This window comes from Ailuropoda melanoleuca, chromosome 14 (genome assembly GCF_002007445.2).
Source record: "Ailuropoda melanoleuca isolate Jingjing chromosome 14, ASM200744v2, whole genome shotgun sequence".
NCBI classification, from domain to species: domain Eukaryota; kingdom Metazoa; phylum Chordata; class Mammalia; order Carnivora; family Ursidae; genus Ailuropoda; species Ailuropoda melanoleuca.
Window position 1 is genome coordinate 33,943,424 of NC_048231.1, and position 25,825 is coordinate 33,969,248.

The 25,825-nt window shown below is 51.3% G+C and overlaps 1 protein-coding gene across 1 annotated transcript in view; it reads left to right on the forward strand.

The window, feature by feature from the left end:
• BDKRB1 (bradykinin receptor B1) overlaps positions 1–17,470 on the forward strand; it is a 28,810-nt gene extending 11,340 nt beyond the window's left edge. The window contains exons 3-4 of the mRNA XM_019792977.2: positions 8,896–9,031; positions 15,984–17,470. Coding sequence (XP_019648536.1) covers positions 15,995–17,056 — 1,062 coding nt within the window. The 5' untranslated portion in view covers positions 8,896–9,031; positions 15,984–15,994 and the 3' untranslated portion in view covers positions 17,057–17,470. The remainder of the gene's footprint in view (positions 1–8,895; positions 9,032–15,983) is intronic.
• The last annotated feature ends 8,355 nt before the right edge of the window (positions 17,471–25,825 follow it).

Consider the following 25,825-nt stretch of genomic DNA (forward strand, 5'->3'; position numbering starts at 1 on the left):
CATGACCTCCCTCATGACCACTCAGGGAGCCAGGTGCTTACCAGTCCCTGATGGGGGAACTGAGACCCAGGAGGGAAGTAACTAGCCAAGGCCACACGGTTCCTCAGGAGGGGGCTCGGGAAGCCCACCTGGTCTCGGCTGGCTCATGCCTTAACCAGGGGGTTAGCAATCTTGTCACCAGGAAAGCACTCAAGGTGCCTTCCTGCGTGAAGAGCTTCTGAGCCGGTGCTGGGGCCGTGTCTGTCCTAATCAACAGACTGGATCATGTCGGCCTTGTGAGGTCTTGCCCCCAGCAGATCTCCGCAGGGGCTGGCGGCTAACGCCTGACCCGGAAATACTCTCCATAGCAGCTTTATCGAGATATGATTCACATGCCAGACAGTTCGCCCATTCCAGTGGCTTTTAGTTCATTCTTGGAGCTGGGTGATGGTCACTGTTCTCTGCTTCCAGAACACATTCATCACCGCAAAGTGAAATCCCCCATCCTGCCCTCCCCACAGCCTCAGGAGCCACTAACCTTCTTTCTGTCTCTGGACATTTCATATGGATGGAATCATACACCGTGTGCCTTTTGTGGCTGGCTCCTTTCACCGGGCTTATGCTAAGATGTAATATTTAATTGTAGGGGAAGAATTTTGGAGGCCAGGCCTGGAGTCCCTACCATGCCATTAACTCACTGTGTGATCTTGCCAAACCACTCTGCTCATTCCCACCCCCTCCATGGCCTTTGGCCTCTGTTTCGTCATCCGTAAAATGGAGAGATAACGCAATAAGTGTGCCTATCTCAGCCAGAGCTAATAACTCTGGAAAGGGGCTCCATAAACTGTAAAGGGCAGAACCAACTCGACAGGGACCGCCCTGGCCTTGGAGCCAAGATCCTGGTTCCCATCCCCGCTCTGCCACTCCTGGCTGTGGGAATTTGGACAAAGCCAGCTAAGTTCTCTGAGTGTCTGTTTTCTCGCCTATAAAATGAGGATCCAGGTACTTTGAAGAGTAAGACAGATCAAAGTGTTCTCGCAGGCTAAATAGGGTTCTCTCCCCCCTCAAATTCATATCCACATGGGACACCAGCCCATGATCTTACTTGGAAATAGGGTCTTCACCGAGGTCATTAAGTTAGGATGAGGTTACTGCATCATGGTGGGCTCTATGACCAATAAGTGGGGTCTTCATAAGAAGAGGAGAGACACACAGAGACACAGAGGCCATCAGGAGATGTAGACAGAGTTGGGAGTGATGCTTCCACAAGCCAAGGCACGTCCAAGATTCCCCGGAACCGCCAGAAGCCAGGACAGAGGCATAGAAGAGACTGCCCCTCAGACCCTCACGGAAGGAACCGAACCCCCACTGTTTTAAGCCCCCTCCGTCTGTGGCGCTTTGCTAAGGCAGCCCGAGGAGATGGACAGGCATGTGTTCCCGGCTCTGAGGGCATGCCCCCTCGCCTTTGAGATCGCCTACCACAGTCCAGACAGACCCCAGTCCCCAGCCACGCAGAAGTCAGCCGCAGGCTTTCTTCCGGTCTCCCGAGGCCTGGCGATGCTAGGTGGTGACAGATGGTCCCCTGAGAAAGAGCAGAATAGACCATCATGCAGAATGTTGGAGAGTTTTTCAAAAGGAGGACCCTGAGGCCTTTCCCGAGACGTTAGGGGCTGACCCAGGCCCCCGGAGAGCAGGCACCACAGACCTGCTGGCCCAGGCCCAGGCCCGCCCTGTTCCCCTCTTCCTTGCCTAGGCCCCAAAGGCAGGCTGATTCAGGGCATCTCAGGCCAGGCTAAGAAGAGGCCACAGGGCCTGGCTCCTGGCTTCCAGGCAGCCCGGCCGCCAAGTGCACCTTGCGGGGAGGTTGTTGCTGGACAGTCCCCACAAGGTGAACCGAGACAGGGATGAGGCCCCTCTGGGCGCCCCCTCAATGCTGAGTCACCTTCCGAGGCCCACTCAGCAGGCCAGCCGTGTGGGCCTGTTTCCTCTCTGGGTCCTGGCCAAGACAGAGGACAGCTTACGTAACCCTTCCTTATGCAAGAGCATAGCGATACCAAGCCAGCTCCCATCGGCTGTTGACCAAGGGCCAGCGGCGTCTCCCCTGTGGCTCACCTGATCCCCAAACTCTGAGAAGCACCCCCCGACCACAGACTGAGAAACCGAGGCTTCAGGAGTTGGCATAGAAACTGGCCGCCCCTGGCTCGACAGTGAGGGAGCTGAGATTCAGCTCTGTGGCTCAGACCGGCCTGCCCTGAATTCCAGATCAGGCCTTGCTTCCAAATCAGATTTTTTCCCCGAAATACTTATCCCACTGGAGGAAGACAAAGCACTGAGACCCTGGCATCCCGACCGCAAATGGCCTTTCAGGGCGGTCGGACCCCTGTCCTCACAATCCACGAGGAAAAAGTGACCCTGTCACTGTGAGAACTGGTCATCTCCCCTCGGCGACCCCACCCCATCACTGCCCAAATTCCTTCTCTTCAATTCAGTTTCAATATCAGCTTCTCCTTGAACTATAGAGCTCACCTTCTAATCTTAAAGCTATTTCAGTGCCATTATTGACTTTTGCAGATTTTTCCCAAAGTTTCTCAAAACAAAACAAAACCCCAAAGTTTCCCAAAGTTTCTCAAAACCAAACCAAACCAAACCAAAAACTAACTCCTGATTGGTCAAATAAGTCCGAGAACTGCAACTCCTACATCTTCCTGGCGGGGCGGCACGTTGCACGGATATGTATTAAAGGCCCTGAGAAGTCCTGCAGGAAAGAGGGCCGCACTCCTCTCTGCTTGGTCTAACCCACGGTCTCCCAGGCTTGATTGGCACAGAACCTGTCTTCCACTGGCTGCTCTTTCTACTCTCTTTGCCCTGTACTTCCTTCTCCACCTGACATTTAAATGTTGGAGCTCCTCATGCTTCAACCCTAAGCCCTCCTCTCATCTCTCTACATGGGCCCCTTACTAATCTCAGCCAGGATCACAGCTCTAAATGCCATCTGGTGAGTCTTAAATGTCAGCTTGGTGGGGCTCCAGCACCCAGTTATTCAATCAAACACGAATCCAGGTGTTGCTGTGCAGGTCTTTGGGGGTTGTGGTGAACATCTGCCATCAGTCGACTTTCAGTAAAGGAGATGGCCCTCTATAATGTGGGTGGGCCTTGTCTGAGCAGTTGAAAGGCCTGAGAACAAACACTGAGGTTTCCAGAGAAGAAGACATTCTGTCTCGAGACTGCAGCACGAGCTCCTGCCTGAGTTTCTAGTTCTCTGGTCTGCCGTATGGAGTTTGACCAGCCAGCCCCTGTAAGCGCATGAACTAACTCCTTGAAATAAATATCTTGATGGGTGGATGATAGATAGATAGATTAATTGATTGATTGATTGGCAGATGATAGATAGATGATAGATGGATAGACAGATAGGTAAGTAGGTAAGAAGAAAGAAAAAGAAAGAAAGAAAGAAGAAAGAAAGAAAGAAAGAGAAAGAAAAAGAAAGAAAGAAAGAAAGAAAGAAAGAAAGAAAGAAAGAAAGAAAGAAAGAAAGAGGTGGTTATCCTATTGATTCGATTTCTCTGGAGAGCCCTGACTGGGACAACATCTAAGCCAGTAACTCTGAAACGTTAGCTCTCTTCTGAGGCATCTTCCCTGATCCCAGAGCCCAGGGGAGAACGCCATTTAGGTCTTTCACATAGATCTTCACCTTATCTGTCTCTGTCACATGTGTGTAGCCGCTATGAGGACTGGGAGAGTCAAGGGTGACCCCAAGTCTTCAAGAAAAGGTGAAAGTTCACTCCATGTCAGTTCCCCTGTACCCAGGTCGTGGAAACATTTCTGATCACAGGGACCGGCGCGATTTACGTGAAAGACACGTGCCTACAGCATCAACCCCATCTCTCTTAAAGACATACCAGCACTACTGGTTTCTCAGGAAAACTGGTTTGATTTCATGCCCCCCAATTTTTTACTGCACACATGGGCTATTTAGGCGTCTAGGTTGATTGAAAAATGATGTCAGAGGTTTTCCATATGGGCAATTTCTGCCAGAGAACCCAGAGGAAGGTCATAAAACTGGGAAAAGACACATTCATCTTCCCTGAGAGCATCCATATGACGCAATATTGACATTTTCCATGGATCTATTTGATCTTCCCAACAGCTCACGAAGTAGGCAGGGCACATTCACTTCCAGATGAAGAAACTGGGTCAGAGGATCCCCAGGACGGCCAGGGTGCCCCAGCTCTCCCCCCTCCCCAACAATGGGGCTGGGGGTGGGGTATCTGTGTTGTCAGAGAATTCCTCAGTCCGATCTGAAACTGTTTCATTCTCTTTGCTACTGAAAACAAGAACGTTTGGGGGCATACCCGCACGGGGCCTGCCCAAGGGTAGGGCTGGTGATACCCAGAAAGAGAGTAAATGCGGGATGAGCCTTGAGCCTGGGCTTTCCAACTCCGGGTTCCAAGGAACCCTTCCACAAACACGTCCGTGCACACACGCATGCTGAGCCTTCCGCCTACAATGCTTTTCTCAGCTTGCCTGCCTTCCAAACTCCAAGTCTTCTCTCAAAACCCAGCTCAAATATCCCTCTGCCATAATTCTTCCCAGACTCGGCCTCAAGCAGAATTAAATTCTTTAGGTCCTCATACTCGGACAGAGCCTTGTCTCTTCATTGTCACTCTGCATTCCATGGCATACAGTCACTGTGTGTCTTCGTCCTCAGATGGACTCAGTGCCCCGCAAGGGGCCAGGGAAAGAGATTTGTTCATCTGTGTCTTCCCAGCGCCCACAAGGGACCTGGTGCCCTCGAGGGGTTCAGGACTGCGTGTTGATTCCAGAGACAAACTACTGATATTCTGATATATAAATACATAGGGTTATGAGTTCATTCAGCAAATATTTGTTGAGCTCTGCTGCAGGAGTTTGGAATAGGACTCTAATCACAAGAGATAAACCCCTTGCCAGATGGCGCTTACGCTGTAGTGGGAGAGACAGGAAGTAAAAACTAAACCACGTGTCCAGGTGATGACATCGATTATGGTAAACAGTGAAGCCGGGCGAGGGGAGGAGAGGTTATTTCAGGGAAGGGCTCTCCGATAAGGGAGGATTTGTGAGGACCAGAAGGACCTGAGGCGTGAGAGGTGTGCTCCAGGCACAGGGAATGGCCAGTGCAAAGGCCCCAAGGAGGGAGAGGATGTGGCGTGTTCGAAACAAAGCAAGAGAGCCAGGAGAGCCGATGGAGGAGCAGGTGGGGACCATGACAAGGGCACTCAGAAAAGGCAGTCTTGGTGCGCTCCTGTGCCTGAGACGGGAGCAGTCAGGGTTTCCAGCAGAGACACGACACCGTCAGACTTAGGCTCTCGAACATAGCAGAATGTGGCTGAGCATCCCCGGTCACATGTCCTTTCCGAGTGTTGTTCCTGGAGAGGCTTCCAGAGCACCAGTGTGCTCCAGGCCCCAGCTGTTAGCTCACGGGCTTCTCCCAACTCCCCTCCAATGAGGGTCTGCCCAGCCCTCCTGTCCAGGTGAGAAAGCATCTCCCAAAGCAAAAATGACACAGAGACAGAGTTTTATGTGGCCATTTTTAAACCTTCCTGGTCTTTGGAACCCCTGGCCCAGCAGAGCTTTTTCTGCCGAGTGGCCAGTGCCCAGAGCCCTTCACTTTAAAATGCCCATCAGCTTAGGCCAGGGCAGTGCTTAGAGCTGCCTGGGACACACTCAAGCCGGCAATTGTCACCCTTTTGATTTCCAGGGGTTTGCGCTTTGTGAAACCTACAAACCTTAAGATTTTATTTTTACCCCCTTCCACCTTGACTCCTTAGTCTGGCCGCCTCCATTCCAGCCCACTCCATGCAGCCCACTGTGTGCTCTTGTAAGTGGGGTTTGCCCACTTGGCTGCGAACTCGGGCTTGACCACCTGCCAGGCCCACTGGCACATGAGCAGTCCCGGGGGGACACCAAGACTTCTTCTGTCTGCCCCCTGACACCCGGCACTCACCGGGCACCCGGCAGGCAGATGCTCCCTTCGTCTTTGCAGAAGGCGAGGATGAACACCGAGACCTGCGCTCATCCAGGAGCAAAGGGTTATAACGGGTCTTGAATGATGGAGGGGCACAAGGCAGACAGAGAGGGGAGGCCATGGCCAGCAGATGCCCACGTGAAGACAAGTCCAGATGCGCTAGGAGCCCGCGAGTCACCCCTCGGCCGCAACAGAAGACCCCGGGTGGGCGGTGGCTCTGGGTATTACAGCAGGACCGTGGAGGAGTCTGTGAATTCCCAGGGGCTGGGGCGTGGTCCTGCGAAATGACAAAATCCCGGGGCTCCGGAATATTAATCTAGCACAAGCATCAATGGAAGGACAAGAATCCGAAAGCAAGGTGGTTTGTTGGGAGTTCTGTGTCATAGATGTGTCTGCTGCATGAGTGTCTAACACCAATGACAGGAAGGAAGGCTTGGACAGAGGGCAAAGAGGACTGGGGGCCTTCAGTTCGCGCCAGAAGGTGCCCAGCTTTGGTTTCTTTCCTGCGGCTACAAGTAAAGTTAATAGCAGGGACCACACATGTAATTGCGGGGACTGAGCAAGAACCCCAAAGATGCTCGGGTTCTAGAACTTGCACGGGTTCTAGATGTTCCCAACGATGTATCCTCGCAGAAGCTGCTGGATGGGACTAGGAGACGAGATAGGATGGGTCTGGGGTTTAGCGATTGGAGAACTGTGTTTGTCACGGTGGGGACTGTGACCCGTGAGTCCCCGGGTCCCTCAAACCCCAGCCCACCTTCCCTGAATATGCGTGGAGCATAGCCTAAGCCTACCCACAGCTCAGGAGACACAGCTGCCCAGAGTCCCCGGCATCCGCCTCAGGGACCATCCCAGGGAAGGCGGACCTGTCCTGCCGAGCCAGACAAGCTGTCCTCTGTTTCTAGATGGCAGTCCTGGGTAATCTGCCAGCCACCTCTTCGTGCCTCTTTGCTGTCCTACTCTCCCTGCACATGCCCCCCACATGCCCCAGGACCCAGAGGACCCTCATCCCACTCCCAGCCTCCCCCCACCTCCACATTATAGGGGCCCGTACCCCTTCCTAGATGTGGGGTTCCCTCATCCTGCCCACAGCCTTGGGAAATCGAGCCCCTCTTCCCACAGGCTTGAGGTTCCCTCACATTGTCCTCAAACCCTCAGAATTCAGGCCCCCTCTCCCCACAGCCCCAGAAGTATAGGGAGACTCTCTCCCCTGTGGGACCAAGGCCCACTTCCCATTTTCCACCCTGAGTGAGCAACAGTGGAAACACCCATTTTCTTAAAAGAACATTCCATCCCGCCCCCGGGGTGGGGCCCCAAGGCTTTGGCAAGGCCACCATGGAGTCATCTCCCGAAGCCCAGCTCCCTTGGCCATCCCGCGGCAAGCGGGCCAGAGGGCCCTGCCATTCACAGGCCCCCTGTCCTCACTGGCCATTCCCCACCCCATGTGAGCGGGGCTAGGATCAGACCTGCAGACCGCATCTCCCCCAGAACTGGTCTCAGGGCCTGGGCAGGAAGACATCCCATAAGAACAGATACTCATGAGAAATAGTCCAGTCTAAACACATATGGAAGGGAGAAAAGGCAGCTGCTTTCTGGAAAGGGTTTGCTCTGGTGAGACCCCAATCTTCATTACTAATCAGGAAGGACCCTCTGATGAAAATCTCCCCCAAACGGTGGCCGACACTCACCTAACATCTGTGTTACTAAAAAAAAAAAAAAAAAAAAAAAAAAAATCCCAGGTCTCCCCTGATGGGAAGGGGCCTTCCCAAAGACAAATTCCAGTTTCCTCCCTAAAATACTCATGGGCTACTGAGTCTTGGAGTCTCCTTTTCTCCTTCTTCTTCCTTCTCCTTCTCCTTCCTTCTCCTTCCTTCTCCTTCTCCTTCCTTCTCTTTCCTTCTCCTTCTCTTTCCTTCTCTTTCCTTCTCCTTCTCCTTCCTTCTCTTTCCTTCTCCTTCTCCTTCCTTCTCCTTCTCCTTCCTTCTCCTTCTCCTTCTTCATTTGCTGCTTCCACAATTTTAATACATCTAGCTACAGGAGAAAATTGCTAGAAAATTCTAAAGGGCAGGTTGTCCCCACTGAGGTGTCAGTGCAGGAAAAGGAAACAGAGACGACCAGATTCTGAGGACCAAGGGGACATTTTTCTGCTCCAGACATGTTGGGTTCAAGGTAACATCCGGGGGGGACATGGGACACCCAAGAGGGAGGACGAAGGTGTGGGGAGGGCTGGGGCCCTGAGACTTGGGGATCACCTTTCCAGAAGCCAGAATTCAAGTCCTGGTGTGGATGTGTTCTCCTGCATTTCGGGAGGGAGTTTGAAACATCTTCATTTTCTAAGCGGGAGCATAAGGAGCATTTCAGTGAAAGGATCTTGAGGCTGTCAAAGCAAGCGAGAAATGTCTTACTGTCTGAACACAAGGTCTTGAGTAGTTCAGCTTGATATATGCAGATGAACATTGAAAAATGGGCTCCGCAGCTGCCAGAGAGGATTAGGAGAAGTGCATCTGATCTTACTCAACTCTGGACACCGCATGAGTCAAATTTTTCCTAGCTCACTGTATGTGTAGTGGGGTCCACATGAATGGATTTTTGGCCATGGATCCTCGAGGGCCGAAATTCGGAAGGAGGCATTTAAGGAAAACTGCTGTAAAACCTCAGGCATGCAGGACCCCGTGGTAGATGGGGCTGTCACCACTCAATGTCCACTGAGGCTCACGGGGGTGCATTTTAAGTGCATGTTGGCCAACATACCGCTCCTGGGCAGTCACGGGCCTTCCCAGATGTCAGCAACGTAAGGAGGGGGGTTGGAGCTGAATAATCGTTCGCCAGCCCCGAGATATAGAGCAGTTTTCCTTTTAAACCCCAGCTTGCTTCTTTCACTGAAGACTCATCTTTTTCGGCAATCCCTCCAGTGACCTCACTGGGACGAGGTGGTGTAATCCAAGGCCTTAGCATTTCCACGGGGCTTCCCAGTGCAGAGCTCACCTCCGAAGGCTGCTCTTGCCGTCAGAAAAGCCGGCTGAAGTTCTGGGCTCTTTCCTTTCCTGGGTAAGTAAATGACCACCTTTTTTTTTTTTTTCTCTTGTGAGAGTGAGGCGTAAGAGGAGATCCACATCTTTCAGAAAAAACAAACAAAAAAAGCTTCCCTTTACAATTAAATGTTGGCAGAATTTTCGGTTTTCTTTAAGTGTATTTTTTTTTAATCATAATTCTAAATCCATTTAAGAGACTGTATTCCATGCCTGCTTTGGGGTGGAGTTGCTTTTCCAGAAGAAAAGGAGGAGAGCATCTGGACTAGTCTGTGAAGTTTCCAGAAGCTCTTTCTTCATATCAAGCCCACAGGAAACATGTAGAGCCTGGAGACAGCCTCCAGTGGGTTCCGTGTGGACTCTGACCAGTTTCCATCCACAAATTCTGATTGATAAAAATCAGACTGATCTCCCCAGGCCGGCTTACCAGATTTCAGAAGGCTGGGTTATTTGTGGCTTGACAATAGCATCTTATTACTTGACTGAGTTGAGATTCTTTCATTTCTGTGTCTGTTTTTCAAATGCCCTTATCACCACCTCACTGTTGGAGTGAAATCCAAGAAGCCCTCCTTGTGGGAAGACAGTGGTCTCCCGAGTAGTAATGCCAATGTTAGAATGCACAGAACTCAGAAAATAGCACATAGAAATTACAGACTCGTCTTCTCTAGTAGACCTGCCCAACATCACCTCTAAGTTTTTAATAAATAAGATTGAGTATTCCTAAAAATATTGATAGTGCAGTTTATTGAGCACCTACTATGTGCCAGGCAAATTTCAGAGCTACAGCTAAGAACTGGTGAAGGAAGGTCTCTCCTTTCTGTCCAAATTGACATAAACGCAGACAGCAGGTGGTAAAGACAAACCCTTTAAAAATAAACCCAGCTTGGGGCACCTGGGTCCACAGACGGTTGAGCCTTCAACTCTTGGTTTCAGCTCAGGTCATGATCTCAGGGTCCTGGGACAGAACTCCATGTCAGGCTCCCTGCTCAGTGCGGGGTCTGCTTGAGATTCTCTTTCCTTTTCCCTCTGCCCCTCCTGCTCGTGCTCTTTCTCAAATAAATAAATAAGTCTTAAAAAAAAAAAAAAACAACTCTGGGGAGCCTGGGTGGCACAGCGGTTAAGCGTCTGCCTTCAGCTCAGGGCGTGATCCCGGCGTTATGGGGTTGAGCCCTGCATCAGGCTCCTCCGCTATGAGCCTGCTTCTTCCTCTCCCACTCCCCCTGCTTGTGCTCCCTCTCTCGCTGGCTGTCTCTATCTCTGTCGAATAAATAAATAAAATCTTAAAAAAAAAAAACAACTAATAAACCCAGCTTGAGTGGACACAGGTTGTGGGATGGAGGGCAATGTGCGCGGCACCAATCAGATTCGAGCTGAAGTCAGAGGTCTCTGCGCGTGGCTTGGGAAGCAGTCCCTGATCTCCTCTGTAGGGTGAAGCCTTGCCCCCTGGATGAGTTTCCTATGGCTGCTGTGATAAATTAGCACAAACGCAGTGGTAAAACGACACAAATTTACGGTCGTATAGTTCTGAAAGTCAGATGTTCAACATGGTCACCCTGGGCCAAAGTCAAGGTGTTGGCAGGGCTGTGTTCCTTCTGGAGGCTCCAGGGTAGAATCCGTTCCTTGCTTTCTCCACCTTCGAGAGGCTGCCTGTGTCCCCTGGCTCACAGCCCCTTCCTCCATCTTCAAAGGCCCCGGTGTCGTATCTTTGCCTCAGTTTGTTCATCTGTACCATGGGCACAACTCTAAGACCGCTCATGCAGCCATGTTGTCAGGATCAAGTTCCTGAGAGCCCAGCGGAGTCTCGGACCCCCTGCAGATGACAGGTGTGGCTGATACTGAAGGCTCAGACCTGGGCATCCGGGTCGCCCTCCAGCTCTAGTGTCAGGGAGGACTGGGGCCGAGACCAAGCTGTCGTGTGGGTTTTCCTGGGTGGGTAGAACTTGGTCACCACGTGCAGAGAAGGGCACAGGAAGGTATGGCATGAGGTCCCATGACAGTCTCAGGACGCAGCTCCACAGATGTGTATGGGGTACAATGGGGTGCTGGGGGGCCCCGGGCATCTGAGAAATCAGGTTTGCTGGGTATACTGGCTTCCTGCAGCTGCCGAAATGAAGCCCCACAAACAGAGTGGCTTTAAACAACCAATTGGCCATATTATAGCGGTGAAGTTTTAAAGCAGTTTTTGTCCAAAGCTACTTTCCAAAAAATGATGTATTTAACTCTTTCTCTATACGCACCCCCCCAACAGACTGGCCATATTATAGCGATGGAGTTATAAAGTAGTTCTAGTTAAAAAATTGTTTTCAAAAATAGTTATGTCTTTTAAGTACACATAGACACCCACATACATTAAGGCAAAATGGAAGTTTTTATGTTACTGAGCTGAACATTGAAAAAGAACATAAGCAAAATAAACCGGTTTTGGTACATATCCACTCTGTGCCTGACTCGGGTAGGTACTGGGCATTTTCCTGGAGAACGAATTTTTCTTTCTGCCTGGTCTTACTATTTTTAATTGTTCCATATAATTGCTGAAATCGTTGCCTTCAAATTTTACAGTTAATACATTTAAATTAGCACCTTCAACTGACCCTTCTCTTAGACCAGAACGTATTTATTTAAGAAAACGTGGCTAGGCAGGTACTCAGGTGCCTGATAGGCTCTGAGCAAGTTCTGGCAAGTGGGGGCTACTCTTAAGTCCGACTCCTGGCATATAAAATGATGTAACTATTTTAGCCCAGATATTTTCACAGGGGGTGCCTCTAGGCCTTAGTTCAAAGTGGCTTTCTTCAACAAATATTTCTATCAGATGCAACTCGACAAATAAGCTGTAGTTAAATTTTTGAATGCTGTTGAGCTTAGATGTTGTGCATGGTAGGTTTTCTCAATTTCATCTCATTTCTGTACAGAATATGAATGTATCCAATTCAAAAGATTCTTCCCACAAACTGAGGTATTCCAAAGCTCACTATGGAATTTTAAAATTAAATCTTGTGTGCCACTGAGCTCTCATTCTCATGTAATCATTTAATCATGTAATCATTAAATCATCAAATTTAATCATGTAATTATTAAATCATCAAATTTAATCATTTAATCCCTTTTGCAACGTATTTCCTTTATTTTCTGCGTAATAGCTTTGTTTTCTATCATTACAATCTTCTAGACATGCCAAAGCAGACATTTTGGCGCTCTGTTCTTTGAACACATTGATTAAAGATTTCCCGTTGATTTGGAACAAAATTCAAAAAAAATTAGAGCTCTCCTCTAACAAACAGGCTAGTAACACTTTCAGGCATTTAGGCTCAAGGGTTTATAAAATTGAGTGATGGTGGGAGAAATACGTGCTGAAGGTTTGCATTTTTTTTTAATTCACCATCAAATTCACTACAATAAGCTTGTGGTTCGATAACTGCGTATGTCTTTAAATTTTCTGAATGTTGTCAACTATCCTCTCCGTTTCAATTGGTAGAATATTGAAACTTATTTGCATGCAATTATAAATTGTGTGTGCACTGTGACCTGTTCAAAGTACATTTCTGTTTCATTGGTCTCTTATTTAGTCAGAACGTAACTGTTACCATGACACCGTGCCCCAGCAAAATCTCTCTCTGTGTTACCGTCACAAAAATATAACTCTATTTCCAATGTAAACAACTGAAACTGAATTTAGAAAAGCATTCCCCAGAAGTGCGTTGTTCGGTTCAGCCAGACAGAACGTCCAGAAGCTTGGCTTTGAGTCAGTGCACTGGATCGTGATCGGCAAGGACGGATTTTTCTTAGTGGAAGAATTTGAAGATAACAATATCAAACCGGCACCGAGAACTCCGTGTGTGGCGTTCTTACGAGGCTGCCCCCTAATCAGCCACCACCTCCACTGTTGTCTGTGCAGGAGAAAACCTGGAACCAAAAATCAGCTGAATTAATTTTCAGAACAGCTGCTTGGTCTAGGTTGAAAAGCCATGCTTCCAGAGCGACCTAGAGCAGTGCCCTTCTGCTGCCATTTGGGTGAGATCAGCGTCTTATGGCAGATCTTTTAAAAGTACTAACTTTTCAAGGGGCAGCTTTTGTGTCTTAGTTATTCTTGTGGTCAGTGAAATCGCTCCAGCCCGCACAGTGCTGTAAACACCAGCAAACGTTCTGTGCAACTTGCACATTTCGTCACCAACTTCCTTGAGAAACAGAAGCTCACTACTTAAATTTTCATTGCTTTCAATTTTTAGCTCATCACTGCCAGAAAGGGCACATTGCAGAATTTAAAAGGATTTCCAGGGGCGCCTGGCTGGCTCAGTCGGTAGGGCATGCAACTCTCAATCTCAAGGTAGTGAGTATGAGCTCCACATTGGGCGTGGAGCCTACTTTAAAAAGAATTTTTTTAAAAAAAGAGTATTTCCAAATAACCAAATATATATTTAGTTGTGGATTTATGCCCTGCAAGAGTTGACAACACAAGAGTATACTGAGTCTTCGTACACTAGGGGTCAGAGCTCCTACATGCCACAGATACCCCACAGCCACCCAACCCATAATTCCCCGTGCTTCCCACTCCCCTGCCGCCTGGGGGCCAAGCCCCTTGTTCTCTTCTCTGTCTACACACTCTCCCTTGGTGATTTCATCCAGTCTTGTGGCTTTGAACACCATCTAGGTAATCACAGTTCCCATTTACGTGTCACTATATCAGATCTTGTCACTGAATACCAGACTTGAATATCTAGGTGCCCCCTGGAAATCCGCACTTGGTGTCCAATGGACATCTTGATCTTGACATGTCCGAGAGTGAACTGATCCCCCCACACTCAAACAATCCTGCCCCACCTTTAGTCTGCAACCTCCATTTTGGTTGATGGCAACTTTACCATGCCCACTGGTACCCCTCCCCACCTAACACATTTACTCACTAAGTTAATTGTTGTGGGCTCTCTCCTCCCACTAGGCTAGAAGCCCCCTGAGGGCATGGGGGTTTTGCCAGTTTGATTCACTGCTCTGTCCCAAATACCTAGGACAGCGCCAGGTATACAGTAGGTGCTCAATTAATACTAGTTCAGTAGATAAATGCATGGAGGAACTGGTGAATTATCCTCGGTGTGAATGGCACAGTGTGTGAGTTACCAACAGAATAAAAACTTGACGGTCATCGTGTCCTCAGATAAGGAAAGTCGGGCTCAGAGACATGAAGTGATTGCCCAAGGTCACACAGCCAAATAGACTCTTCTTGGTTCTCTCTTACACAGTATCTTCTGTTAGATACCAGGAGGCCGTGCCCAGTTGAAGGACTCTCAAGCATCACTAAGTAATAACAGTAATGATAATAAGAGTGAACATTTATAGAGTGCTTATGAAAAGCCAGGAACCATTTTAAGCACTTTGCATATATTAACTCATCCAGGGGGGTAAGAGTTTTAGGTGTGAAGCCCCAGAAATCCCACAGTGCAGACTGCTGCTCGCTGTGGGCATGGGACCACGTGCGTCCCCTGAGCCGGCTGTGGCCAGCTTTGCTGGCAGGTACCCACAAACCCACGAGCACAGGATGTGGTCCCTTCTTTCCGTGGAGTTCCAGAGGGTTGGGAGGCACGGTCTGCTTCCTTCCCACCCTGAAACTCATCGTGGGCACGCGGGAGGCAGGCCAGCTGTGTGGCTAGGGGTTAGCGTGGACTGAGGTCACCCAGGACAGGTTGTTAACGTCTGAGCCTGGCTTCCTCATCTACCAAGTGGGGACAAAACGCGCAGCAGGATCAAGTAGACAAGAGGCCCGGGCTCTGGAATCAGACGGTCCCCATCTGTGTGGCTGTAGAGGAGTGATGGGTCCCTCGGCGCTCCTTTTTCTGAGCAGCCGAATGGAGAGGACAAAGCCCATACCCTCACAGAGCGGTTGAGAAAATTAAATGAAAAAATATTTAAATGTGAAAATCTTAGAATGGTGTCTGGAGACAGAGAACATTTCATCAGTGTGAGCTGCTAATTCTTTTACTACTTGCATTTTTCAAGCCCAGCTTGAGAACTTCCTCGTTCTGGAAACTTCCCACCATTGCCCCCACCCTTTCCACCATGCTGGTCTCGGCTCCAATGGATGGGCATCCCCACGGGCTGTACCTCTTCCTAGCCCTTCTTGATTCTTTCTTAGGTCGTTGACCACTGTCTCCACGTCTGCAACCCCTTTAGGCAGTGAGCACCTGCAGGTTGGGGGCTGGGTCCTGTTCTGTATCTCTGGCACCTGGCATAGTGCTGGCACAAAGTGGGTGCTCGTTAAATGTTTGCCAAAACTGTTAACAATAATAATGTGGTTCGTTTTTTTTTTTAAGATTTTTATTTATTTGTTTGTGCCCGTGCAAGAGATAGAGAGAGAGAGAGAGAGCACAAGTGGGGGTGGTGAAGGGGCAGAGGGAGAGAAGCAGACTCCGCACTGAGCAGGGAGTCCGATGCAGGGCTCCATCCCAGGACCCCAAGATCATGACTTGAGCCGAAGGCAGATGATGACTGAGCCCCCCAGGCGCCCCAATCGTGGGGTGGTTAATAAGACTAATCAGCCCCTTCCACTGAGCCCTTCCTCTGGACGAGGCAACCACACCAAGCACTCCACAGATCCTATCCCCAGTCCTCGCCACAATCCCACAAGAGGGATACAATTAGCTCCGACTTCCAAAAAGGAAAACAAAAGTCAGTGGGTCCAAGTGGCCCACACCGAGTGGTTGTGCCAGGGTTTGGACTTGGTTTTGAAAGCCCTGGTCCTTTCCTTTATACCAGAGGTCAGCAAACCCTTCCTCAAGGGAACCAGATGGCAAATAGTTTCAGTTTTGCAAGCCACGTAGCGTTTGTCGCTGCCACACAAAAGCAGCCTTGGACAATATGTAAATGAACAGGTGTGGCCGTGTGCCAATAAAACTTTATTTTCCAAACCTGCGGGGCGGGCTGGATCCGGCCCTCGAGTTGCAGTTGGCGGCCTCCCAGGTGACGCCATGTGCTGTTCAATGCAGGTCCCCTGTGGATGGCGTCCCGGACCCTCCTGGAGTTCCTGTCACTGAACCAGAGCCAGCTGTCACCTCCCAATGCCACGACCTGTGACGGTGCTCGCGAAGCCTGGGCCCTGCTGCACCGAGTGCTACCCACGTGGATCATCGTCATCTGCGTCTGCGGCCTTCTGGGAAACCTTTTCGTGCTGTCCGTATTCCTCCTGCCCCGGCGGCGTCTGAACGTGGCAGAAATCTACCTGGCCAACCTGGCCGCCTCCGATCTGGTGTTTGTCTTGGGCTTGCCCTTCTGGGCGGAGAACATCGCCAACCAATTCCACTGGCCCTTCGGGGGCCTCCTCTGCCGCCTGGTCAATGGAGTCATCAAGGCCAACCTGTTCATCAGCGTCTTCCTGGTGGTGGCCATCAGCCAGGACCGCTACCGCGTGCTGGTGCACCCCATGGCCAGCCGGAGGCGTCGGCGGCGTCGGCGGGCCCAGGCCACCTGCCTGCTCATCTGGCTGGTGGGCGGCCTCCTGAGCATCCCCACATTCCTGTTCCGCTCCCTCGAAGCCGTCCCGGAGCTGAACAACTCCTATGCCTGCGTGCTCCTGCACCCACCCGGGCCTTGGCCCCTGGCCAGGATGGTGGAGTTGAACGTGCTGGGCTTCCTGGGGCCGCTGGCTGCCATTGTCTTCTTCAACTGCCACATCCTGGCCTCCCTGCGCGGGCAGGCGGAGGTGCAGGGGACGCGGTGCGGGGGCCCCACGGGAGGCAAGACCACGGCGCTCATCCTCACGCTCGTGGTGGCCTTCCTGGTGTGCTGGACCCCCTACCACTTCTTTGCCTTCCTGGAATTCCTCTACCAGGTGCGGGCTGTCCGAGGCTGCTTCTGGGAGGATTTCATAGACCTGGGCCTGCAATACACCAACTTCTTTGCTTTCATCAACAGCTGCCTGAATCCAGTGATTTACGTGTTCGTGGGCCGGCTTTTCAGGACTAAGGCCTGGGAACTTTACCAGCAATGCACGCCTCGGAGTCTTACTCCAGTGTCCTTGCCCCACCGGACAGATGTTCTCCAACACTTCTGGCAGAATTAAAACAGCAGGGAGTTACGAGGCGTGCCTTCCTCATCTGTGATTTCGGACATAATAGATACGGCTGTGGTGGGCCGAGAATAAGCCCACTGAGACGGCCAGGACCTCGTCCCTGGAAACTGTTGGGTGTTTTTGTGGTACGAGGACTTTGCAGATATGATTAAGCTAAGGAGAGATGGGGAGATGATCCTGGATTCTCTGTGGACCCAGTGTCATCACAAAGGTCCTTATAAAAGAGAAGCGGCCACGTGACAGCAGAAGCAGGAGGCTGGAGTGATGCCAGAAGCCCCGAGCCAGGGCCTGCTGGCACCCCCTGGGGGCTGGAAAAAATACAGAGACAGGATTCTCCCCTCAAGCCTCCAGAAGAAGTCAGCCCTGCAGACATTTGGACTTGAGCCCACTGAGACGGACTTCCAGAAACAGAAGACAATAAAATCATGTTGTTTTAAGTCACCAAGTTTGTGCTAATTTGTTCCAGCAGCCACAGGAAACTTCTGGTAAGGGTCTCTCTGCCTACGTTGCCACGTGCCCATCCAAAAGGTTCTAGGCTGACTGCTAGGCATACAGAGATGATTGAGCTAGGGAATCCCACCCACAAGGAACTTGCATAAATAATTAGAATATAAAAAAAGAAAACAGGAAATCGCAGCGGCACGCCCCGTGTCCAGTACCCTGAGCATTCAGAGGGGAAAGGGCTGTCAGGAGAGGCGTTCTGAAGGGCTGAATTTTAGGAAGGGCAGAATTTTAGGAAGGGCAGACTCTGGATGCGTGGAGAGAGGGAGGGAGGCCTGGCAGAGGGATGACCGGGGCTCGCAGGTGGAGCACGGGTGCTAGGCAGGAAAGAGTATTTATGAAACTGTTAGTGCTTCAGTATTCTTCTTGCTACGAGGGACCCAGTGGTGAGCCTGGAGAAGTCTGCCTTTGAGAAGCTCAGAAAGTGTCAGAGAGAGGGGTAACTGCCCCCATCACGTGAGAGGAGGTGTTCTGAGCACAGAGAAGCGGCACCCAGGATGGGCAGCTGCGGGGGCGGGGGGCTGGGGGGTTTCCCGGAGAAAGAGATATGACCTATAAGGTGAATCCAAAGAACAAGCAATTGGGCGAACCAAATAGGAAAAAGGTGCGTTCCAGATAGAAGAAACAAGCTCCACCCAGAGACGGGGTTTTATAGGCTCGGCGGGAGAAGGATGAAGGAAAGTGAAGTACAAGGCAGTCACAGAGGGGTTCGAGGCTTGATGAGGACAAGATGGTCAAGGGCAGGGAGGGACGCATCGAGGGCCCGGCTGACGCTAGAAGGCGTTATTCTGTTGTGTGAATTACTCTAGCCACACTCATCAGGTCCCAAACAGGCAGACAGTTGGGTATCTCCGATGTTGGGGTTTTGCCAGCAGATGGCCATCATTCAAGAATGTTGGGGGTACTGATCTGACTATGGAGACTGGCTGAATTAGAGAAGGAATGAAACTAGGAGGTGAGGGAGACAGAGTGACATGGACACAGTTACAGAGCAGGGCCAGTGGGAGTACCTAGGCCACAGAGCAGAAGAATAGGAGGTTGTGGCCACAGAGTGTTTGCATGGAACATTCCATCTCCTGTGTAGCTATGGCATCGGGCTGCTGGAATAGAGGGAAGGAGAAGGTCATTGGTGACAAGGTAGTCAAGGAATGGAGAGGCAGGGGACGGACAGCCCACAGGGTCCCTGCGGGCAGGCAGGGAGGTGCTGGAGGGGCGTGGGAAGGAGACAGCCCGTGGGCCAGGTGCCAAGGCCGGTGTCTGGGCAGGGCCGGGATTGCAGGGTCCTCCTGGGGCAGCAGCAAAGACCCGAATGCATTCGAGAAAGGGAAAGGAAGTCAGAGCTCCCGGAGCCTTGCCGATGGGATCTAAGAGGCCAGCAGGGGCTGGACCGGCGGTGGCCACCCTATGGTCAGTGCGTCAGCCCCTGGAGGTGTCATGGAAGGCAGAGATTTAAGTCAACAAGCAAGGATCCACGGCACGTGTGTTTAATTTAGATCGCACGATGTTTAAAAAACTATTTTTGAGTTGGTGCCCAATATTTACATTCCACCTAAGAATCCCGATTTCAGCTTCCCTTGAGCACTGGCAGATCTAACAACACAGAGCCTGTATTCTTTCCTTAGGCAGATGTTTACTGAGCCTCTAGCTCATGCCAGACACTGCTGTGGGTGCTGGGAGCACAGTAGGGCCCCCCGGCACTGACTCCTGGATGCTCCCCTAGGACACCAGTTCTATGGCACTGACAGCAGGTGCCCCTGATGCCAGGGCCCCCCTCCAGCTTGTTTGCTTCCCAGCACTGACACCATGTCTGGGCCCCCGGGGCAAGAATCCCCGGAGCAAAGGTCCTATACACAGCGGCTAGGACAGGAATATGAGGCAGAGGCAGAGAGTCGGAAAGGAAGGATAATACCCAGTCTGTCCTCTGCTCTGAGTGAACGGACCCCAAACCGCCCTCCTTGCTTTCTCAGCCCCCTGCATTCAAGTCGCGTGGCTTAAACAAAATACTCTCTAGGGTTTGCAAAAGACAATCCCACCATCGAGATGAGCGTGCTGGCTTGAGAAATCAGACCATTGCTCACATGCCTGTTCAGCAGTAGGCTGTCTGCATGGTCTCCGATGAGCCAGACCCCTGATTTCTGGAACGGGTGTAACCTTCACCAAAGCCCGGCCCACAGCCCTAGGGAGAGAAGCTGGCAGCTCACAGCGAGGACTCCACTGCCCTTCTACTGACAAGGTCAAGTGTTCATCTGCAGAGGGAGAAATTCCTGCCTTGGTTAAAAGGATCAGTGCTGCAGGAGAGATTAATATTTGAATTCGCATGGATCTGGGCGATGTGCTTGACCTGGAGGATTTCATATGTAGGTCCAGCCCCAAGCCTCACCTTGCAGGGCTAACACCTGACATGGAAGGACTAGTGAGCACATGGTCTCCCAGCATCCCCGACTCCAGCACCCAGGTGGGCTCCCACTTTCTGTCTGAGAAGGGCCAAGGAGAGACATGGAGGGCCCCATTCTCCAGCCCAGTTCCAGCTGTGGGCCTGTTGTGTCAGTCCGCAGCTGCCCTCCCCACTCCCCCGCTGTAGCCATCACCCCATCCACCCTGGGCACTGAATAGCACTAAGGACTCTTGAATCCCAGCCCAGGGAGACTCCTGGGTGTTGCAATGGACACAGGCAGGTTCTTGTCCTCCGGAGATGAGTCAGGAGCTCGATGAGGAGCAAGCAGGAAGTTTTCTCCTACATCCTAGAAAAGGCTTTAAATTAAATTAAAATGAGTGCATGTCAAACCAGCACAATCTGGCTAGAATCTGAAAATATTCCTGGTTGTGACTTTGTACTATACTTATACATGATGTCATCACAGAGGAAACTGAGTAAAGAGTACAAGGGATCTCTCTGTGAATCCAATAAAAAGTTTAAAATATATGTATATTGAATTTGGAGAGTTGAACCTCTCCATTTTACAGATAAGGAAGCTGAGGCCCAGATGTAGGCAGAGATTTTCCTGAGGTTACCCAGTGAGCTGGACTCCTGGGGCAGGGCTCTGTCCAGACCCAAGGATGCCCACCAGACTGTGAGGTCAGAGAACAGACCTGAGGGTCAGGGATGCCACCATCTGTGTTGCCTTCCTGGTGGCAGACTCCCAGTGCTTGGCACTGGATTTTAGATAATGAGCAGGAAGACAGGCCCACTTTTCAGGAGCTACAGGAGACAGAAGGGTATTAGAAGGGTCAGTTGGGGCTCAGCAAGTATGAGGGGAAAATATTTCAGGGTTTTCCTTGACAGGTAGCTCAGTGGCTGCTGAAATAGCTGCTGGCTCTTGGGCTATATTAATAGGAGTATAGCATCTAAAATGTGGGAGGTGAGAGCCCATTTACCTTAGCTTTGGACAAGGTACGTGAAGAGTATTGTGTTCCAGCTCTTGGTTCATTCAGAAGGAAGGGATCAGACTGGCAAAGAGACTCAATATGATAACCTTCATGACATGGTGAGAGCCTGAGAGGGCTTTCCTGAAGAAGCAGAGACCTATAGAGAAAGGGGAACAAATGTAGTTAGTGTGACCCCAGCAGGACCAAAGAGAAAAAAATCCTGAGACACACATTCCAGCTTTCTTTGAGGAAAGAACTTTCTTTTTTTTCTTTTTAAGATTTTTTATTTATTTATGTGACAGAGAGACAGCCAGCGAGAGAGGGAACACAGCAGGGGAGTGGGAGAGGAAGAAGCAGGCTCCCAGCGGAGGAGCCTGATGTGGGACTCAATCCCGGAACGCCGGGATCACGCCCTGAGCCGAAGGCAGACGTTTAACGACTGCGCTACCCAGGCACCCCAGGAAAGAACTTTCTGATAGGCATAGCTGTCCCATGGTAGAACCTGGCTAACGATGGGTTTCCTGTTCCCAAGGCACACCCACCCGTGAGCAGCTCACTGCAAGCAGGGGGGCCGATAGGAAAAGAAGTGATTTCTCCATATGAGATGTGTAATCCCGGGGTGACAGAGTCTGCCTGGAAGGAGTTCTAGAAACAAGGGAGTAACAGAGGAGGTGATCTTGAGCTGGGTCCTGGGTTAAGTAGGACAATGAGGGTGTCAACCACGCAGTCTTTGCCTCATCCAAGATGTGATCCAGTGAGATCAAGGGCTAGAAGAATTATCACAAGGCTCAGAGGCCAGGTTTCCCTAGAGGCCACAAGAGTCCACAGAGACTCTAAACAGGGGACTGTCAAGCTCAGAGCCACATTTTAGAACAATCACGCCACGGGACTACATGGAATATGGATAACGGCCTGGGGTCATATCACCTATCTGTTGCTGTGTAACAAGCCATCCCCCAACTTACAGATTTAGAACCACCTCAGCTCACAGCTCTGTAGTCGACCGCATGGGCTGGGTTCTGCTGATGGTTCTTCGGCTGGTCTTGGCTGCGTTCCTGCACGCATCGGCGGATGGCCCGCCAGCTCTGCTTCCGGGCGCTGAGCAGGAGGTTTGCAGTGGGCACAGAGCCCACCTCAGATAAGTTAAACATCACTGACAGAGTAGGTGTAATGCTGGCAGGCAGGGGAGCACCCCGAATCTGACCTCCCCAATCTAAGAAGCAGAGCAGCTGAATTGCCCGCTGCTTTGACGGCACCTGCTACGTGTTTAGTACATGCCGGGTGTTGTGCGAGGCCTGGGTGCAGAGGACAGTGAGACGCTGCCCCCTTGGAGGGTTCACAGTGCGCAGAAGAGGTCATCTCGCACAGGTTGCTCAGTGCGCAGATGGAAGCCCTGAGACCCAGAATGCTCTGCCCCGTCACACGAGGTGACAACACTGCTGTGACGTCTGGATGAGGCCCCAGCTCCCCTACTCTGTCTAGCCCTCTCCCCCTGTACTGTGGCTCCCCAGAAAATGCTTCCTAAGAACACCTTGTCTTTCATGTTTTTAAGATTTATTTATTTGGGAGGGGGAGCAGGGTGGGAGGGGCAGGGGGCGAGGGAGAGATGGTCTCAAGCCAACTCTGTGCTAAGCACAGAGCCGGACCCGGGGCTCAATCTCATGACCCTAAGTTCACAACCTGAGCTGAAACCAAGGGCCGGATGCTTAAGCGACTGAGTCACTCAAGTGCCCCAAACACCTTGTCTTTCGAATGGAAGTACTTTTGCCCAGTGCTGACGGGGTGAGAGGAAGGGCAGGCCATTCCTCGTCCTTGCTTTCCTGTAAGGGACATTTCTGCTGTCCCATCTTTCCCCTCCCGTCCTTCTGGGAAACAGGGATTGAACTTCCTCGCGCTGTGGAGGCTGAGAGTGGCCTTCTCACCTCCTCTGGCCAACACGAGGGGACTTGGATTCGCTTCTAAACAGAAGCAATTCTCTCTTCCTCTGCTGTAGCAAACCCCGAAGGCTTGTGTTGAGAAGGTGGTGTCATTAAGATGTGGAGGCCCAGCAACCCGGACCCCTGAGTTACTAGAAGGGCAGAGCCCCCTCCCCACCTGCGAGAAACACACAGCATGAGGGAGAACTCCATCCTGGTGGTTTGAGCCATGGAGCGCTGGGGGATGTTTGTTACTCAGCAGAACCCCTCCCATCCCGACTGACCCACCAGGTTTCACTGAGGAGGGCTAGCTCCCTACACCCCGGCCTGTGGCCCACTCCTTCCTCCTCTCTGTGGAAGAAAAGTGACCTGACGGACTGCTTTCAAAACACGAAGTGAGCCTACAGAGCTCACTGCCTTCCCCCATTCCCGCTCTGTCCACAGACTGGTCCCCTCTGAGCCCCGAGGTGAACTTAGTGCTAACGGCTCTGCCCCCGTGGAGGAAACGGCCTGCACTGCCTGGGCCTTGTGGGTAGGCTGGCGTGATTCTAGGGTTCAGAATTAAGAAGCCTGTTGATGCCGCACATCGAAGTGACATCACCCAGCCAAGCCCTCCTCAGTCATGAAGGTGACATTGGGGCCCCCATCGGCTGACTCCTGACTGCCTCACTTAGCTCCAGACGCGGGCAGGAAAACAGTGTCCTCAAACCCCAGCTCCCATTACCTTGCCCAACCCTCACTCCGAGGGACTCAAATTCCAAACATCTGTCATTCCTTGGACAAAACCATGAAAACCCAGTGGGGAAATGCACACCTGATTCCTGAGAGACTTTTCACAAAGCCCGCAGTAAAACCTTAGCAAGTTTTGATTCCGGGTTTCTTGGCACTGTGGACGTTTGGGGCCACATGGCTCTCTGTGGTGAGGGGCCTGTGTAGGGCAGTGCGGGGTGGTCAGCAGCACCTCAGACCTCTCCCCTCTACCAGTAGATTCTAGAAGCCCTCCCCCAGGGTGACAACTGGAATGTCCCAAGCTATCACCAAGTGTCCTCTGGGAGCAAGATCGCCCCCCACCCCCAACTGAGAACCACATTTTAGCTCATGTGATCTAGTTATCCAGCGACGGCTGCAAGGAAAGGCTGGTGGTCTGGGGAGACTTCTTGGAGGTGGAGGGCCATCAGGCCTGAAGGACTGAACAAAGGGAAGGCGAGAAGCCATGGTGTCAGGACAGCAGGACAGAGGGAGGCTTGCGGGCACACTCAGAGGGGCAGCAGAGCGGGCGGTCCGCACACACGAGAGTTGGAATGATTGAAGAGCCAAACACAGAATCGTGCAGAACTGTCTCTGACATGCACGGCACGCAGAGTAAATGTTTGCTGGTTCCATTACACCCGTCTCTCCTCCAGCCCAAACACTGACAGCATTTATGGCAACTCATCACCATTGATTTTGGCATCATTCTCCGGTGCTTAACAATAAATTCCTCCAGTCAACGCCTGTGCCTTCTCCCAAAGTTATTTTCCCTCCATCATCCTATTGTCGACCTTGGGGTGGGCAGAGAGGTGAGGTTGGGAAAGCGGAAGCAAAGGGAGGGAAGAATGAGACTCAGTCATAATGTACAGATATCAACATTGAAAGTCCAGACAGGATCCAACACGACCTGGCTAAGGGGGAGGTGATAGGCGCTTGGAGGTGCAGGGTCAGATCTTTATTGAAAATGCTGATGTTTTGGGGCACCTGGGTGGCTCAGTTGGTGGAGGATGTAACTCCTGATCTCAGGGTCGTGAGTTCGAGCCCTGCATTGGGCATAGAGCTTACTTTTAAAAGTAAAGGTATTACCTATTTAAAAAATTTTAAAAGGGGGCCCCTGGGTGGCTCAGTCAGTGTCTGTCTTCAGCTCAGGTCATGATCTCGGGGTTCTGGGATCAAGCCCCGAGTCAGACTCCCTGCTCAGCGGGGATTCTGCTTTGCCCTCTGCCCCTCCCCCCAGCTGTGCTCTCTCTCTCTCAAATAAATCAGTAAAATCTTAAAAATAAAATAAAAATAGGGGCGCCTGGGTGGCACAGCGGTTTAAGTGTCTGCCTTCGGCTCAGGGCGTGATCCCGGCGTTATGGGATCGAGCCCCACATCAGGCTCCTCTGCTATGAGTGCTTCTTCCTCTCCCACTCCCCCTGCTTGTGTTCCCTCTCTCGCTGGCTGTCTCTATCTCTGTCAAATAAATAAATAAATAAATCTTTAAAAAAAATAATAAAATAAAAATGCTGATATTTTGTGTACCATGGATGCTTGTGCATTCATGTGGGTTTTTTTTTTAAGAACATAGCATTAAATTATTATCTATCTTGATTACCAATGTGCGCAAGGCCCATGCCCCCCGCCTCCCCTCTCCCAGCCCTGGGTGGGAGGGTTAGGGGGCTGGGGGCTGCATCTCCAGCAGAGGAACGAATCCAGCACAGAAGCTTAAACAGGCTTGTTTCAGGCTCACCTTCAGACACCCCTGCGGGAAAGACCACCAAAGATCTTTATCTGACTACAAAGCACACTTTTATCTTCTCATGCCCCAAATATTCCCTTATCAGCCTGTTGGGACACCTCCCCCAGGCGCAATTGCACAGGCATTGAGAGACGGCCTGGCCCGAGCTACCGCCCAGGGGAGTATTTGCAGGGGGAAATCGATTGTGACATTACATGACATTTTTATTTTTAATTTAGGCAGTGCCCTCGACGAAGAGGACGCTGCCACAGACGAGCCTGGTGAAAGGGCTGGGATGGTTAGGATTTTCCCCAAACCTTCCCAGGTACTGGGGTTGGGGGAAGTCAGACTCCGCGCACTCCCAGTTGCGAGGCTGCGGGCGGGATCCGCGCGGGGCGATTGCTGAGCCCAAGTTCCACTCGGGAAGGGAGCGGGCGCCCCCTCCTGACCTCCGAGGAGGATTGCTCTTTCCCCCACAGAGGATTCTGCGCGTTATTTCCAAAGCCC